The 18,553-nt window shown below is 33.8% G+C and overlaps 1 protein-coding gene across 11 annotated transcripts in view; it reads right to left on the bottom strand.

Annotated features, from left to right (window-relative positions):
* NBEA (neurobeachin) overlaps nucleotides 1-18,553 on the bottom strand; it is a 457,907-nt gene that overhangs the window by 251,608 nt on the left and 187,746 nt on the right. For all 11 annotated transcript variants that reach the window (XM_052670998.1, XM_052670989.1, XM_052670990.1 and 8 more), the window contains 2 exons: nucleotides 18,164-18,290; nucleotides 15,384-15,511 (listed from right to left, as the gene is read on the bottom strand). In XM_052670998.1, coding sequence (XP_052526958.1) covers nucleotides 15,384-15,511; nucleotides 18,164-18,290 — 255 coding nt within the window. The remainder of the gene's footprint in view (nucleotides 1-15,383; nucleotides 15,512-18,163; nucleotides 18,291-18,553) is intronic.

The raw sequence follows: 18,553 nt of genomic DNA, 5'->3' as shown, positions 1-18,553 counted from the left end.
CATCTTAAAGCAGTAAGAGCAGATTAAAGTGTGCAACTCCCTAGTTATAAATAAGACAGGACAGTTGAGTAGGAAGAAGAAAAAAACCCAACAACATAAGTACTTTCTATTCACCTTTTTAAGTTCTTATAGGGTACAGGGCTGAAGGTAAATCAGAGCACAGAAACGCAAAACACTCAGATCAGAGACACTGTTTCACATCATAAGTCTCTTGCTTATCAGCCTCCTACTCACACTTCAGGGACTCCATCAGCTTGAATCATATGGGGGAAAGTGTGTGCCCTCCATCATATGCTCCATTTCCTCCTTTCTAGCTGCCAAGCCCTCTATTTTTGTGTCCCTTTTGTTTCTTTCTATCTTTGCTTATTTGTGATTAAGCGGGAAAGATTTGAAATATAAATATTTTCTGTTACACAAAACACAATCTTCACCTGTCGAAGGTGCTGTGGAATCAACAGTACAGGATGATATAAACAGGATTAATGGAGGACAGATCCATTTGAGACTGTTTGGAAAAACTGACAATGCAACCTCTGGTTTATGAAAATTCCACGTAATCAAAAGTTGTAGGACTAAGTTAAGGAGGAAGCACCGTATCTCTCCTATTGAACTAGCATACTGTTGCTTTCATAATCTTATTTTTTTTAATTAGTGCAATCCTCTGTTCTGGGAAGCCCAGCTTGTGCTAAACGCTTTAGAGTTGGTGCTAGTCATTTCCTTCCTCAGACTAAGAGACAAGCAAAGCAGGAAGAACATTTTACAGGCAAATGAGAAGGAAGAAAGTGATTGAGGTATCTTCATAAAATCAACACAAGAATTTATAGCATGAAGCAGAATAAAAACAAATTTCACGAGCCCCAAATGCAGGAACAACAGCACTTATTCTGCCATATCATACTTCTTGGGATTTCAGAGAGTCTTTTAGTGTTCAAAATTTTATTAATTTTAATATAATGAGAAACAAACAAACAAAAAAAAATGATGTAAAGCTTTAAAAATGAATGGCTGATTGAGGAAAGCATAGAAAACTATTCTTGGTTCTCTTCCCCCACCACTTAGCTACAATAAGAATTATTTGCAATTCAAACTAAGACTATTGCCTGCATTCTTCAGCTGCACATAAGTTCTTCCTATACCATCTGTATCAAATGCCATTAAGGAAGCTAATGTAATTACCAAAATACAAGTGGGTATTTCCTGCATGCAGCAAGGTTAAAAAGGTCACTGTCTAACTGAATGGAGTATGTGCTCTCTATATTTGCTGTTCTTAGTGCTTTTCTTCATAGTCTATTCTCAGTCCATTAAATATAGCCACAAAAATTCAGCATTTAATGACAACAATGACCACATATATGGATACAAAAACTGGGAGCATCAAGTGCATGACCTTAGCTAATCTGGAATAAATGATGTATGCCTGACAATTATCTTGAAATGCTCTGGTTTACATGACTTCTTTTTCAGTGTTCTTCCGATGCCCCAAAGATACACTAATTATTTCTTTTCACTATTACTTATTAACGTCTAAGAAAGATTAATTTCAACATTACTATTTTAGTCATGCCTGTGGCATTAATCAAATATTGGGTTAAAAACCTCAAAGTCACCATGCTGAACCAGTCAGTGTGAATTTCTACTGCAAAGAAATACAATGTAGGCTGATAAAATCATTAAAAAAAAAAATCCTTATGAAATAAGATCATGGTTTTGAACTTCTTTTCATTATTATTAATACAATGTGTGTATGAGTCTAACTGAACACCACCACAATTTCATCTGGTCTTTATCAAAGTTTGTCTGCATTTTCTTTCAATGCTTTTACTTTGTGTCAACTTAAACCCTTATTGGAGCTGGAAACAATTGTAATATTAGCAAAAGCAAAAAGATAGAAGTTTTTATATCTTATGCTGAGCTTAGAAAAAAAAAAAAGGTGTAATTAACTAAACCTTAGAGATTGCAGAAACTGCATAAATATTTTATTCAATTACAGTTTCAATTCAACTGAAGAATCTCAGGTACAGATAAAGAAACACTTAAGAAAGTTTACACTGTTAGGCCTAGTCACAGTGAAAAGTTGGCCTTGATGCTGCAAAACTATAGCTTTATTTTATATGATAAAATAAAAACATTATATTATATATATTATTTTATAGAAAAGTGGATATAACACAATTAGAAATGACCACAAGATCCTAAAATCACATTCAGAAAAGATTCAGAAAATACTAGAACTCTCTGTGTGTTTTTTTTTAACTTATATTTCCACAATGACAGCTACTTTCTCCTTCCTACTGCTAGAATTTTTTACGTACTTTAAACAAATTTGTACTGTTGTTCCCCATAGCTACTGGTAACTATGTACTTTATCTGCTGCTACAGTCCTCACTGCCTCATGTACCAAAAGACAAAACAGGAATTTTCCACAGGTAATTGCCAGAAATGAAATATGTGCTTTCATTTTTGGTAGACTAATGTTCATTTCAAAATTTGTTAGCAATGGTACAAAAAGTTTAATGACAGTTTATGCTGGTGGCAGAAACTAAAGCATGTTTTAGGTTTGATAAAAGTATGAAAAAGTGATTGAGATATTTTAAATGGAAATGCAAGTTTTCTTTCAAGTTTGTTATTGTAAGATCTTTCTTCTTTTAGAAAAATCCTGGCAAATGTTTTCTTGAAATCTTTTACTACACTGAACTTGGAATCAGAGAAATGAGCTTAGTTTGGTTGTTTGTGGTTTTTTTTTTGTTTTTTTTTTTTTTTTTTTGTTTTTTGTTTTTTTGACTATTAGTTAAAATTATTTGGGTAGTTTAAATCTATAGTATTCCTTCTTATAATTCAAAGGAGCCTGGATTCAAATTCATGGTTTTAATCAGGAACCAAGTTGCTAGCAAGTTCATCAAAGATGTGAAAATTATGGTAGAAAAATTTAAACGTAAGTGAAAAGTTTGGAAATATATAAAACTTTTAACTGAAATGACAGATTTTTCCTTTTCAAAGTGAAGCGATTGTCAGAAAACAGAGTCAACAGCCCTTGTCTAGGAAAAAAAAAAAGAGGAATCAAAACTGTATCAAATATAGTGAGACATCCAGTTTTCCAAAAGAAAAAGAATTTAGTAGCTACTGATCAGGAATGGGAATTGTTTTGTTCCAATTTTAAATGACTTACAATATAAAGGACTATTGGTCCTATATTGTCAAATCCTATATTGGTCAAGTTTGTATTTGATGGACAGTTCTTCTCAAAAAAAGAGAGAACAAGAGTAAGAATTTAAGAAGATGGTAATTATTCCTCCAAAAATAAGATGTGTATTATATAGAATACAGTGTTCTGCAAGACTACAGTCAAAACTTGTTTTAGAACTATAAATGACTATTCTCATATATATATATATATATATATGTCATAGTTTGTAGATGTTTGAATTATACTAATGGTCTTAATTTATGAAAAGCAAAAGGTTGCAAATATTTGATGATAGCAGATGATAGTCTGCAGATAGAAATCATAGTCACGTTGCACAATAATTACAGCTCCACTTTTATTAGATGAAATACTATTCCAAAGAAAATATACTCCTTAAAATAACTACATCAGGCTTACAGATTTAGCAGTTCTCTTCGGTAGCCTTGACTTGACTGGCAGAATATAACATTATCACCAACTCTAAAGACCAAGAAGGATGGCTGTGTTAACACTACAGCCCATTCTTAGTGTAGGTAGATCTCCTTCACAGAGCAAAAGATTACTCGGGAAAACATGATAATTGTGCATTTGATCCAGTATTTCTGCACTCAGTCAAGAGCATTGTATTTCCTACGTTTTGGTGAGAGATTGTGGAGTTATTATTGTTATTATCATGCTAGACACAGCACAATACATGACACTCATTACACTTAGTGCCTGAAAATATAGAAGAATTATCATCCAAGTTATCAAATAAAATATCTTTAAAATAGCAATAGAAACCTGTAGAACTTGTATCTTAAGATCCATACCCTGATGAACTCTAATAGGTTAATCAAAACAACAGATTTAATCTGCTCAAACCCAAATCAGTCTTTTCACTCCCTTCAATTAAATTTGCAAATTAAAACAGATTTTAATACATTTGGATACAATTTAAAATACTAATAATGCTATGTAAGAGTTTCTGGTATGTCATTCTTTAAGTCAGAAAAGCTATACTTCTTGGCTGTGGTTACTAAAAGGACTCTAAATGAGGACTACAAAATTTCCCAACAGAATTATAGAGTGGCAGAAACTCTTGAGAGCACACTCATAGAAAGGGGATTTATTGCTCTATACATAAGAGATACATTTTAAAATTACAGACTTTTGTAGTCTGATCCTATGATCTGTAATGACATTGACAAAACTGATCAGTGCCACATTATGCTGAAGAGTCTTGCAGTGATGTGTGGAATTTTTGTCAATTTTCCATTAGGTCAGTGGATTGCACAAATAAGTGATCTCCTCATTTGATGAATGAGAATTTGATCTATACAATAGAAGCCACCACCATTCAGTTTAATATCTCAGTGAAGATTTTCAAAATGGATCCATTTTTTTAATAAGAGCCTGTAGCAATTCTTCCCTTGGCCAATGGTCCATTTAGATTTAATCAATACATGCATTTGTGTTTCTCTACCCTTCTCTTAAAAACAGTATTTCTTTAAATGGATCGATTTTCAAGTATCTGTACTGATGTAGGGAGCAATCAATCTAATGCTATCAAAATACTATACCTGATCAGTTTTAAAAATCAAAATTAATATCAACTATCATATATCAATTGAGAAATTGCTCCAGTTAGCAAAATGACACAAAATTATTCCCTTAACATAAAATAATACAATTTAAATGTCAATTATAGGAAACCAATTCCCTGTTAAATTTAAGTGCAACAGATTTGTTTTACAATATGATGTTTATCATATACTTTAATTTAATTTAGAAAGTGAATGTGTTTCTTCCTCTAAAGTCCTCTTTTAGGAAATGGATCAAACCAATCAAATCTTAGTGAAGACCATTGCAATTTATTTATTTTTTACTATTATTCTTTTTGGAAACACCTGAGACCAATATACAAATGCAAATATGATCCCCAAAGTCTTCTGAACCCCCCTTCCATCTAACGTTACTGTTCGCTGCTCTTAAACTTGTGGCTGCATTTGTTTGCCACAGCCACTGCCCTGGATATTTTATTTCAGTGGATGGAATGAGAAAAAAAAGGAATGGAAAATGCTGAGTGAAATATATTTTTTGTTTGTTTATTTAGATGGTAATTATTACCTGACAATTTGATAATGGGAAAAAAATCTCAGTTTCCACAAAGGATTCTGCTGACCTCAGTTGGCAAACATCTGATTGTTCTCCTATCCCGAAGCCTTTCTGACAAATGGTGATCATTTTAAAAAGCATCTCTCAAAACACAGACCTATACACAGCTACAGATGTCTTGAAATAACTTGCATTTCTTGTGTTTCAGTTTCCTTTATTTACTTGACAGTAACATTGTTATAGGCTCTCCCTAGACCTGCTTTGACATCACTTTGCTATCTTAATTTGACACATCACAAGTGTCTGTATTGCCTGACAAGTTCTTTCAGCATGAGGATTTCCAATTGCAAGAAAATCTCCTTAGACAAACATCACTATTTGTAGATGATTTGTTCCTAAAATTCACCATACCAACAGACAAAAATAACACGTGATATAAGACAATAAGACATAGATATTTAGCTTCCCCCACCCTGCCCACCCCCACCCCCCATCGCCCTGGGGAAGATAATGTTGGCATAAAACTAGGTTGAACACAGTAGAGACATTTCCCTTTTAGCTCTCTTAGTCCTTGCAAAAATAATTCTGATTCTGTAAGGAGTTTGAAGACATCTAGTTAAATAAAGCTTGAAGGTTAATTAATGTTTATGCTATTACAATACCTATCAAAAATGAATCTTGAAAATACACCTAATTTTAAAACCTTTCTCTAGTTTAGTCATTCAAGAGTTTTGGCAGAATATTTTTTGCTACTGTCTTGAGGGCAGAGAAACAAGCACACCCATATCCAATGGGATGAACTACAGAAGTACCTTTACATCATCAGAGCAAGTAAGGGAGTTCTGTTAAACTTGGCTACTGATTAAAAGTCTAGGTCATAAGAACAGGTGATAAGTAGACAGAAATTGAAGGAATATAGAAGGAGAAATGTGACCAGCCTTAATGAGATTAGTTTTGTAAAGAAACTGGATGTAGAGACCAGGGAAGAGGATTATTAAACTACACTTCATGAGAAATATATCTTTCAGGGCAAAACCTGATACAGAGATGTTATTTGCACCCTATAGTTTACCAGTTAGGTAGTTCTCTGGAAAATATTCCTAGGATAATAAAGTAGATTGATTCCATTTTTAAGCCTGTAGAGGAGAAAGGGTGGGGCAAATACCAGCCTGATTCAAGTCCAAAATCAGGCAGAGTCCCCTGCTGAGTTCTGAATGATGAATTAAGTGGAATAAGAACCGGAGAACCTCTGCCTGTGGGGAGCTTCAGTCACAGCACGAACATCCTGTAGATCCTAAATACTTTTTGGCATACCACCTCGTTTTTCTTTGTACATGGATAGTAGAGGAGAAAATAATATGTGTAAAAAAGGTGACTGTTCTTAAAAAAGCCGTACAACGGTTCTTTGGTCCACTGTAACAGCAGTGCTGTATACCTGATATGATGAGTCCACTTATAGTAATATTACAGTAGTGCCTGAACATGCTAATTTTCTCAATAATAATTTGAATAATTTTTAAAAAGATTTCCTTGATATAGCATAAAAAAGATTTCTTGATAATCTTATTACTTTTTCTCGCTTTCTAGTAAGAGTCAAGCTTTATGAAAAAAAATCAGAAAAGCTGGAAGTTAGGATGAGAAGCCTCTATCTTAAGACATGGGAGAAACATCAAGTCACTAGAATCTTAAGGAAAAAAGACCTGTCCTTTCAAAGCCTTAATGGCTTGCAACTGGCTTGCAGCCAACATGCTACAAGCCCAATACTGCTGAAGGTAAGTGGGATTTGAGGACCATAATCAAGCCCCTGTCTTCCTCTATACCGGCTCCAATATTCTGTGCACTTCTTTATGTGCTTTCAAAGAGCAAAAATTGGTATTGTGTATTCTAATCATGTAATTTCTACAGTAGCACTTTCAACAGAAATTTAATAATTTCAACCATTTAGTGGCTTCTGTTTTTTTCAAGGTGCTTTCAGAGGTTTGTTTCAATAAATCTTACTTTACCTGGTTACCAGCATTTTTTTTTCTTTTTCTTTATTCTAAACTTTACAATTTTACATTTTCAGTCATTTGCTTCAGCAATAGAACCATACCTAAATGGGACTACACACACGTTGGATTTTAAAGATGCCTTGATTATTAATTAATGTAACAATGGTAATATAATCAGAGACATATAAACAGTGCCAACAACTATTTCTGCACTTAAGTTATAGTGGGACCACACAAGCCAAAGACAAAAGGGAGGGCATAAGCAGTTAACCCCTGTTACATAGCCTAATATATCTTAGCAAGTGTCCAATTCATTAGAGAAGGATAGAGTGGCTCATATGTGTAATTAATTATTGGCAGGTTTATGTTCAAGAAGGTGCCAGATGCTATGCATCTTCTAGTTGCTATCCGGATCTCTGATCTGTGATGTTTCCTGCCATGTTAAACATCTGCTCAGAACATACTTCTGTGCACAGGAACTTCAGAAATGCAAAAGTTAAATCTACAAAATCAGATGAATGTTACCCTCTTTACTTTCTTTACTATAATGAAATCTTTTTAAAGGCATCAGAAAAGCTTCATTATGTGAAAGAGAAATGCTCTGTAACTGGTGTGGAGGCATTTATAGTTTGAAGATTTCATTGTGGATAAATAACTGTTGCGACTGTGCTGTGGCACTTTTTCTTCAGTTCCTCTGAAAGCAAAATTTGGGATCTGTTTATTCAGTAGTAGTAACATATTCTGAAAAAGCGTGATAGATGCAAAACTTTGAATCTCGGCTCTGCTGTACTGCATATAAAGAAAGGGATAGATCTGAATATCCAATTAGCCTTTCATCATTTTATTGCTCCTACCATCCAGTCTTCTGGAAACCAAGTGTTATTTTCTGCCTCCATCATTACTGGAATTGGCAGTGTTGTTCAGTAAGAAACACCTTCAGTCCCAAGGCAGTCAGAGAAAAAAAAAAACAAAAAACAATATGGAGCCTTCCAGTAAGACGATAAGAACTCATCACAGACAGAAAATTGATTGCAACCAGCACATCAAATCTGAACAGTCAATAAGTAGAGGTTTCAAATCCCTTATTTTTCTGTTTATGAAGGGCTTACAAAATGTGTAGATTGGATTTCAGTCCGCATTGATAGTTTTAACTATAATAGTTCGAGGATTTCAAGGGTTTTTTTGTCTTGCTTAAAAGTTAGCATGAAAATGAAATACATAAAAGCATCCTCATTCTTAAACAACAATCAAATCTTTTAACACTATGAAGTCATTTAACATACAGTTAATAATAATTTACGCTTTTAAACTTTCTGATGTCATCATTCCAATCTCGTTATCTAAACAAGGCTTATTAAAAGTTTTCAGGTAGTAGCATGATTTCAGTGCAATCTTTTTGCAAGTTTTTTCAGTGGAAGATAAAGAGCAGTCCATGAGCACAAACCCTACTTCCACAAATTGAGGAAAGTTGTTTTCCAGAGGACTAGGCCAGGCAATTGACAGGCTGAGCTGTGCTAAGCCTACAGCATGATTTCTTATCAGACAGAACAGAATGTATGCTGAGACAATGAGGGAGCACACAGAGAAAGGAGCAAAAGCTAGAAGGGGCAGAGGAGGAATGCATTATGAACTCCTTATCCTTGGAGACTAGCTCAGAGTTCATGCCTCCATACAAACCAAAGAATCCATAACATTCCTGACCCTGACTGACATGCTGCAAATGACACTAGCCTGACCACTGCAAAAGATCTTTCCAACATGAACATTTTTTAACTTTCACCTTGACTTCTAACAGGAATCTTCTGATATCCAGTAGGGTTGAGATCATATTGTACTCTCTCCCAGCCTGCAGCTCAGCATTCAAAGATTGTGCTGCACTATCACTGGTTTTATTGATCCTTCCTTCTGCTATCCATAGCCTCATAAGAACACGGTATTTTATAAAATTTGCAGATGGATCAGATGAGCTTTTTTCCATTTACTCACTACAAAATGATAGTATGCCTAAATGCTAGTACATAGCAGATGTAAGTTGATGAAGAAAAATTCATGTAACTTCAGCCTCAGCTAAGACAGTACTGGGCATCATTTCTTTAACCAGACAATTTTTATGAAAACTGTAGATATCTTTTAATCATCCTCTGATAAATGGGCTGAGTAAAAGGCTGATCCTTGCCACCCAGAGCACTCATATAAGACTCATATTCACCACTTTAAAGAATTTTAAGGAATTATTTTAACGTACATATATGGCCATGTATTCATACACTGAAATGTGATGACCAAACTTTAGGTGGCATGAGCATTACATGCTTGTCTGAATAGACAAGATTGTTTATGGAGAGAAAAGAGAAAATGTCTCACAGACCACACTAAAATGAGCTTCAGAGTAATGGCTAAAGAACTTCACTTAAAATAATAATAATAATAATTATATTTATGTATGTATATATGCCTACAAAATCTGGAAAGAGACTTATTTCATAGTAATCTGAACAGTCACTTCAATGCCTTAAAGACATGATATATTCCAAACAGCATCTGGCCAACAGCAGAACAAGCAGAAAAGCACCTTTTCTTACAGATCACTGCAGATATTTAGATGACACTGTGGTGTATCTGCTATGACCATATGAATAAATGCAGAGATTGCAATACTAGAGCAAATGATAATGCAAACTTAATACCATGAAGTGCAGGGTATAGCCTAGATGAAATGGGGATTTGCAGCACCAAAACCATTTGGCAAGTACATTATATTTTTCCTCCTGAGAAGCTGGATTGAAGATACATAATTAGAAAGAAAAGTAAACCTCTTTCAAAGACTACAAGTAATATTGTTCTCAATACTTGGTGGTAAGTCCTAGTAAAGTCTTCCAATGTTATTTAACCTCATTATGCATTCAGTTAGTAGAAAGACTAACATACCTTGCATTATCTAAGTTCTTTTTCCACATATTGCATCAGATTCCCTCTTCTCTTGAGTACCTTGGTTAAAATCAGTTGCTCGTGTTGCAGTACACAGCATCTATCTGTCTACTATCAGTCACTCTTGTGCCTTGCACTTTAGTTTCCCCACTGCTGTAAGTGTGTATCAATCCTGGAGTACTGACTACAGAACCGGATGGTAGTAGAGTGGCTGAAGTTGTGCACAGAAATATAGCTACTCTTTATAAGCATCCAAGGATTGGATGCATCTTTGTTGCCTGAGCACTGAGTTAAAAGTGCTCAGAGGACACTAACTGTTGTAACAATACCTACATTCTTTTGGTGGCTTCTTCCCTCATCTCCTGTCTTCTATGTCTGTGTTCCTTCTTTCTGGAGATTGGACTCAGCATTTGGCTACGCTGAAATTTGTTTTTTTATTGAGTTGCAATTATTAAAAAAAAAAAAAAAAAAAAAAAGATTCAACATCTCTCTTCAGCAAAATGCCTTTTCTTCTCATTTTTATAGCTTTATCTAGTCTTGGCCAGCAACAATTCAATACTTTAATCAAGACTATTAATAAAGGTATCAAAGTAGGATAAAAAAAAGTAGCTCAGAGTTTTAGCACTATTCAGTTTTTCCTTACGTGCAGTTAAATTTTAATTAAAGTAAACTCTATGTTTATATTTACTGCCTTACTAGTCAGTATTTATTCATTTATTTTGTTCAGAATGTTTGATAGTTGCTGTGCCTCAGAATGGGAAGAATTATCTACAGTCTTATTAGTTGAAAGAAAACATGAAGATACAAACAAAAATATTTTCTTTGTGGCAGAGTGAGAGTGCAGAATGAACAGGAAAGGAATGTTCTGAAAGTGCACGCACTCACTCTGCATTACAGCATCTGTGCTTCTGAAGTGTCTTCCTTCCCAGGAAAATTATTATCATGTTTTTCCTAATACAAAACTTGTACTGATTGAGGTAACTAGAAACAAATTGTGCCTGCATTGGTAGATGTCACAGTCATGTTGCACTTGATATCTTTGGGAGCTTTTAAAATAGTGCCATTTAGCACTCGAGTTCTATCTGTAGTTTCCAAAGGTATGTTTTGGTCAATTTTTTGATTGTTTCAAGAAATCGCCTGTCAAATACCATACAAAGCAAGTCCTTCATCACTTCTATTGAATATTTTCATAGGGCCATGTGGTGAGTTAATGAGGAGAAAAATTTTCTACTCCTATCAGCAACAAAATGTTTTCTGTTTCATCTGATTTGAATTGTGTATGTATCAGAAACATACTAAGTGTGCGCCAAAGAATTTGTAAGAGCTCTTTTGGAGAAGGCATATCTGGCTGACAGTCTACCTAAATAATCATAGAGGAAAATGAAAAGCACTGGTAAAGTTTATTTGGTATCTCAGCAAAGGGAAAGGAAGGGATCAGATGTGACTGTGTTTCAATTGGATTTATTGCAGCTTAAGACACTCAGTACAGCTGTACTGAAAACAATTTTACTCATCTGCACTTGACAAAAAGAGGATATAGCTTTTCTTTCAGATACAGATCACATTACACTTGCCTGTAACATTTTCACCTAAAGGCTAGAATGTTGTAATGCACTTTGCATGGAAGGTATTTGCAGACCATATGGAAACTAGAGTTAGTGAAAACATACCTGAGCAAGTGTCAAATGAAACTCCACAATCAGTACAGCTAAGCTTAAATACGTGACCTACACATATTGCATGTTTGTTTCCAATTAGATTCTATATGGACAATTTTAACCTTTGCAACTTCTGTTCTCTGAGGCATTAAAGAACCTGTTCTGTTGATGAACCACAGTAATAGTGGACTGTTTTTGGTAGACTTTGTTTGAAGCTATTGCAGTTGACTGCAAATCAGTCGCTTTTAAACTATCATTGAGGACACTTTATGTGTATAAAATACTCTGGAAAATTGATGAAATATTTGAAAAACTGTGTTAGATACTTTGAAAAAATAACTTGTTTGAGACAAAAAAAACCCCCCACAACTATTTCAGTAAGTAAATGGATGAAGAGTTTTACAAAAAAGATATGTTTTGCAGTATCAGATAGGGCTCTTGAACGTGATAGGATTCCTCTGCAACCAATTTACATAAACAAGCATGAATTGTTAATGATTTTGAATAAGAGTGGTCTTGGTATTTGGTCTAGAACTGACCAGATCATTGCAGCCATATCACTTCAACTCCATTCAAAAGTTAAGAAGTCATTGCTAAGGTACTGAATATCATTTCCTTCAAGAAAACCTCTGTGAAAGTCTTCCATGGGACAGAATGTTGACACAAGTTAAGGGAAAATGAAGTGGCATAGTTTGAATTTAAGATATTTTGTTGAAACTCTGGGACAGACTAGCTGTCTGACAGACTAAGTGAAATAATGACTGTCCTGTATACATTTCTCCAAGTAGATATTTTAGCAACATCTACCTGACAGCATCAGATATTCTGGAAAGTTGTCATAATTAACCCACTTTAGATGTATTACAAATTCTTTTCTGTTCAAAATCACACATCTTCATTTTGCCATCAAGGTTGTCTGAAAATTTTCAGATTTAAGCAAAATTTGACCGAGAAAATTCTTTATGCCATATGCAGGTGTTGAAAGGCAGCAAGAATAGGGAAGATATTTTGGGCTTTAATAATGAAAGAGACAAGCCTAGTATAAAGCAACAGATTTGTTTGTGGTGATCAATTTGAAAAAAAAAAAAGAGCACCTTCAGACTTTATTAGTTCCTTCTTAATTGTTGTAAATACAACTTTTATCCACAAAGCACAAATTAAACTATTTCATATAGAACTGTCAAGCTAAATACTGCTGTCAGTGAAAAAAAAAAAAAATCAAGTTTAAATTATCCATGCCCCACAGGAATTCTGTGTACTCACATATCTTGAATCACTCTACGAATAATCTCTGTTTTGCAGTCATTATACAAAGAGCACATTTGAGGGGTAAAACCACCATTAGTTTTCAGTAAACAATGACAGGAAATTTATCAAAGTAAATTAGGGAATGGACTAGGAAAGAATTTAGCACTTTTTTTCAAGTAGAATTTAACTAAGCAAGATTGGTTTAGTTGAGATCAAGGGTGCAATGAAGACAGCAAAGATGAGAAATACATAATGACTGTGAAATCTGCTCTGTTAGTTCCCTGTTAAGAAGAAGTCCAACTACTTCAGAAGGAGAAAACAGATCCTCAGGTCCTGAAGCATGTGGTGTACAAATTTACTCTGTGTATGGATTTGTTCTTTACAGATCGCTACTTCAGTGTCTTGGGGTAAAAGTACTGTTTTTTAGGAATTAACTCCATGTTAGGTTCATAACCAGTGACTCATGAGAATGAATTGGATGCCTGAGTCACAGAAGACAGCATTTTGAAAGGCAGGCAAGTGGAGTTGAGAAGAATGCTATAGCTAACAAAACCACATCTCTGAAACAGGCAATGAGATAAACTCATACTGCCATGTAGTCACGGTATTCCTGTAGCATCTAGCTTTTCATCATGTCATATGCAGAGAACTGTGGGAGCCCTGTTTAATTTTCAAGAACTTGTTAATCTATTAAAGATCTGAGGTGAAACGAAGACAATTTTATCATATGGTATAAAAACTAAAGTGTAATTCAATAGTTGTCAAAAAGAAGAGGGTAAAACCGCTATGAATTTTGCAGTTAATTTTATTGAAATGAAAGACTTGATGAAATCCTTGAAACATTTTTACAGTCATCTCAATGTTCTCAATGAGTAGCTCATTAAAATGAGAGCAGTAACTTATTCATAGCTATGAAATAAACAACACAAAACATCTGAAGTTTCCGAGAATTATAAAGCTACTTTACCATTCCTTGTATTAAAAATCTAAACCAAAAAAAGGAAAAGGATATTTAAAAGATTTTAATCATAAAATTAAATATTTATAGCTTTAAGAACAAAAGAGAGCCAATGTGAGGAACAAGAAAGACCCTAGAAAGACTATACTCTAAAGTATTTAGAGAAAATGCATATATAGTAGAAGGAGTTTTGACACTTGAACACAAACTGTGTTGTTTGTTTGTTTGTTTGTTTTTTCATAGGTCTTCACACATTATAAGCTTTGCACTAATCACAGAATCATAGAATTGCTCAGGTTGGAAAAGACCTCAAAAATCATCAAGCCCAACCACAACCTAACCATCCTGCCCTAACTCTCACAACTCTCTGCTAAATCATGTCCCTGAGCACCACATCCAAACAATTTTTAAACATATCACTGGATGTGTTTAAACTCAACCACCTCCCTGGGGAGCCTATTCCAGTGCTTAACAACCCTTTCTGTAAAAAAGTTTTTTCCTCATATCCAACCTAAACTTCCCCTGGCTGAACTTGAAGTCATAATGACTTTTTCCTCTCAGAAAAATAATACTGCGTGTAAGAATAATTATGAAAGCAAAAAAAAATAGTTGGCTGAATGTATGCTTCTGCATGTATGATGTAAGAACAGTGCATGCTCATGTCAATTCACTATTTTGTGTGCATTAGCACTGATTCATTACTTCCTGCATAAGTTACCCTATTCGCACTTAGCATAATTTCTGCATTACTTACTGCCTTACTTATGAGAATTTATTTTCCCAAATTTCATAACTGCTTAGCAGTAACATTAACATTGCTATACATTAAAAGAACTTTTCTTAATCAATCAATCCAATCAATCATTGCTAGTAATTTCCCTTAGGATAACTCTTTACCAACTGACCCACCAGAGCAAACAGTGTCTATACCAAATCCAGATACATGTATCAATAATGTTAGACCACATTCTTCAATTTATTTTCTTCCACGCAAATTCAATACACTTTTTTTATGGTATCACCAGTTTCTCAAAATCAGGATGAAAAACGCAAAACTATTTTGAGGAGGAAAAAATGTATTATGGAGAGGTTTTTGCATTCCAGGATGACAGAAAAAGGTGGAAACAGAAGCTGAGATTTTTAAATTACTTAAAAAAAAACAAAACAAAACAAAAAAACCCACGTTAAATAAGAGTAAGTTAAACCATGAGACATTAACAACCAATTCTCTTACTTAGAAAAATCACTGAAAAGTAACCTTTTTCACATCAATCTTCTAATAGCTAAAAAAACATATAATCTTGTAACAGAAACAGTACCTTCAATCAACAGCTCTTGTCCATGACTGCCCAATAATGTTCGGGATAGAAAAGGGGCAAAATCAACAAAAATTTCTCGCAGGAGAGGGGCCACCTTTTCTAAGGCTCTCTCAAGCTTTGCTGTGATACTGTGGAAAAACAGAGACCATGATTTGAGAAAAGATTAAAAACTGGAAATTAAATGATGTCAAACCACACCTGTTTCTAAAAGTTGCTCTAAGTTGCTTAGAGAAGAGGAAGACCATAATTTAACTAAATTTTATGGTGCTTAAATGGTTCGACATAAACAAAAAAGCCATTTCAGCCTCAAATTCTACAGCATTTACAGGGTACTCCAAAACAAGAACAAATTTCATTCTCATTTTTAAACATTATTAGAGGAATAATTTATCATTTTATTGTACATCAATTAATATTTAGCATTTAAAGTTTCTCTTTTAAACATGATAGGAAGCTGACATATTCAAGTGTAACTATTGCACCTTTCTCATCTCACTTTTTATTTACATTTGAGAGCTTGAAAAATATTTATTTGTGTAAAGCAATCAAATCAAACAGATAGCTTGATTTTTTTCTTCAAGCTTTCACATAACATATCTGATATTTCAATAATTGACCAGAAAATGCATGAGAAAGATCTAGCCTAGGAGTCAAGGATATCAACATTCTTTTCTTCAACTTAGAAGCAATGTGATCACAAATTAAGTCAATTAGATTCTTTTTTTATGCCCTCTTCAATTTAAAAACTTGACAAGGCATAACACTTGTGTCCTTTGTGTCCTAATCTTATGCCAAGATTAAAAACTTGCAGCATTACTTGAGAGAAATAAATTATTACTCAAAAGATATAAACTACAGTGCATACATATTCTGGTCTACCAATATATGAATTTATATATTTTTTTTCAGACTGCTTGTGGCAGGGAGAATTTTCTTCACACTGGAATAACAATACAAAAATATTATTGTGTTTAAAGGAACATTAATAGGAAGACGTTTTATTTATTGATAGAAAATAAGAGAACGAACACTGACTTTTAAATTTGCAATAATATCTACCATTGCAAACTATAAAAGACCTTTTCATTTTGGTCATATGAAGATTCCTACATTTGAAAAAAAAGATGACGTTATAAACAAAATGGAAGGTTTCCTTGAATAACTTAAAGTGATTTCATTGAGTTCCTATAGCTTATTTTCTTTCAACATGCTGCCCTCCCATTTCAAATTCAGATACTGATTTTCTAGTATTCTAAAGGAGGTTTCCATATCACCAGTCTTTGTTTTATGATAGAGCTTCTCTTGAATCTACTTAAAAAACTGATGACTACCTTTGAGTTTTTCATTTGAAACATGAATCTATACTAAGATTTTGCTGCTAGAGATTAAAAAAAACAAACAAACAACAATAAAAAAACCTGCTAGATTAATGAAGACTTCTCTAAACTATAACTTTTCACTGCAAATTTACTTAATGGATTTTAAATCCGTTCTGATTTTAGGGTTCATTTAACTCTGACAACTTTATGTAGAAAAAACTTTTATTTAAGACTTTTATTTAAAAATTTATTTTAAAAACTTTTATTTAAGAATTCAGTGACACAGAAGGTTTGGATGGCTTGTTAATCAACATCCTGGATGATAATAAACACCTTGCTATTAAATGGATTGCTGATGGTTTTAGTATATTATGGGTCTATTAATGGGAAATTTGGGATAGTATTCTGTGAAAGCATGAGATCAAAGTTCAAAGATCACTCTTCAAAAATACATATCAAATATCAGAATTTAATATTTAAATGGATTTAAAAAAAAAAAAGAAAAATGTCTTGTTTGCCTTGATATAAATCCCTGGTGCATGTACATGTTGAAAACTGACTGGAGTCCTGGTCCTCTGATTTCAAAAATAACAAACAGAATTAAGAAAAAAGCATAAAGAGAAACCCAAAAATGATTCAGGAAAGCAGGTGGCCCATCTACTGAATTTTTGGTTCACACATATGCACAAAAAGCAGCAAAAGAGGACAGACAGCCTGATCTGATACTACAGCTGCTTCTCATGTCTATTATATCTTATAATGCACCCTGCAATCACTTGGAAAATCTCTGGGGATTTCATGACTGAATTAAGAGATTTAAGGGATATTCTAAAAAAAAAATAAAAATAAATACAAGGTTTTCTCCACTCAACTTGCAGATATTTTTAAATGCAAAGAAAATTTTAATACTATCCAAATTCAAGATTCCTTAGTATAGAAAGACAAGCAATAGGAATTTTAGAGGGTAATTCTGAAGAAGTATTAGCTACTCCGTGGCATGTGCCCCTTGCTATACCAACTCAGATCTAGCATGCCTTTTAGTTAGCTACATGAATGCATGTCTCGTTTCACCCTTCCACCCTAAATAGGTCTTTTGTTTGCTCAGAAGAGGTTTTCTCTCCACTTCCCAGTACCCTATCGCCCAGCTGTGCTTGCGTTCTGATTTTTGCTTTCAATGATAGCAAAGATCTGGTCAACTAAAAAATAATAAAGTTTCAGTGTCTGGCATAGTTCAAAGAAGTTAGAATTTTCAGTGAAGTGCTATTATAGTACTATTATGGTCTTTACATTCCTAGTATTGAACAAGTTTGTAAATATCCATTGAATTGTACAAATAACTACAGTAGACCATATGAGAGAAACTGAAACACATTTTTAAGTATTTCTATTTTTTATTAACACTGTTTTGTAGGTATGAGGTTGTTGTAGGAGGAGAAATAGTAAAAGTTAGAGCTTGTGTACCTCATGTTTTCAGCTGAATCCTCTGGCATTGGAGCAACAGTTTGGACAGCGGGGAGATTTTTGCTGGTAGCACCATTCACAAAGCTGGATGACGAAGAGGAAGAAGAAGATCCTGAGTCTACTGCACCTGTCCCCCAAAAAATATAGGTCTTAATTCAGTCTGAAAAAATACAGCTTTTAGAGACTTTCAATATAGCTCATCTTATTAGTCTATTTTTAAGTAAAGAAATCATGTTACTTACTCTAAAACAATTAAAAATATTCAATATGACTATAATACAAATTATTACCTTATTTTGATGGTATAGTTATAATAAACTTAAATAACTACTGAAAGTCAGGCAAAATAAATCCTTACCTCATTTTCATTATTCCCAAATTACATTCCAA

Source organism: Tympanuchus pallidicinctus, unplaced genomic scaffold (genome assembly GCF_026119805.1).
Source record: "Tympanuchus pallidicinctus isolate F22 unplaced genomic scaffold, pur_lepc_1.0 scaffold11, whole genome shotgun sequence".
Lineage (NCBI taxonomy): Eukaryota > Metazoa > Chordata > Aves > Galliformes > Phasianidae > Tympanuchus > Tympanuchus pallidicinctus.
This window is presented reverse-complemented; position numbering and strand designations above follow the sequence as displayed.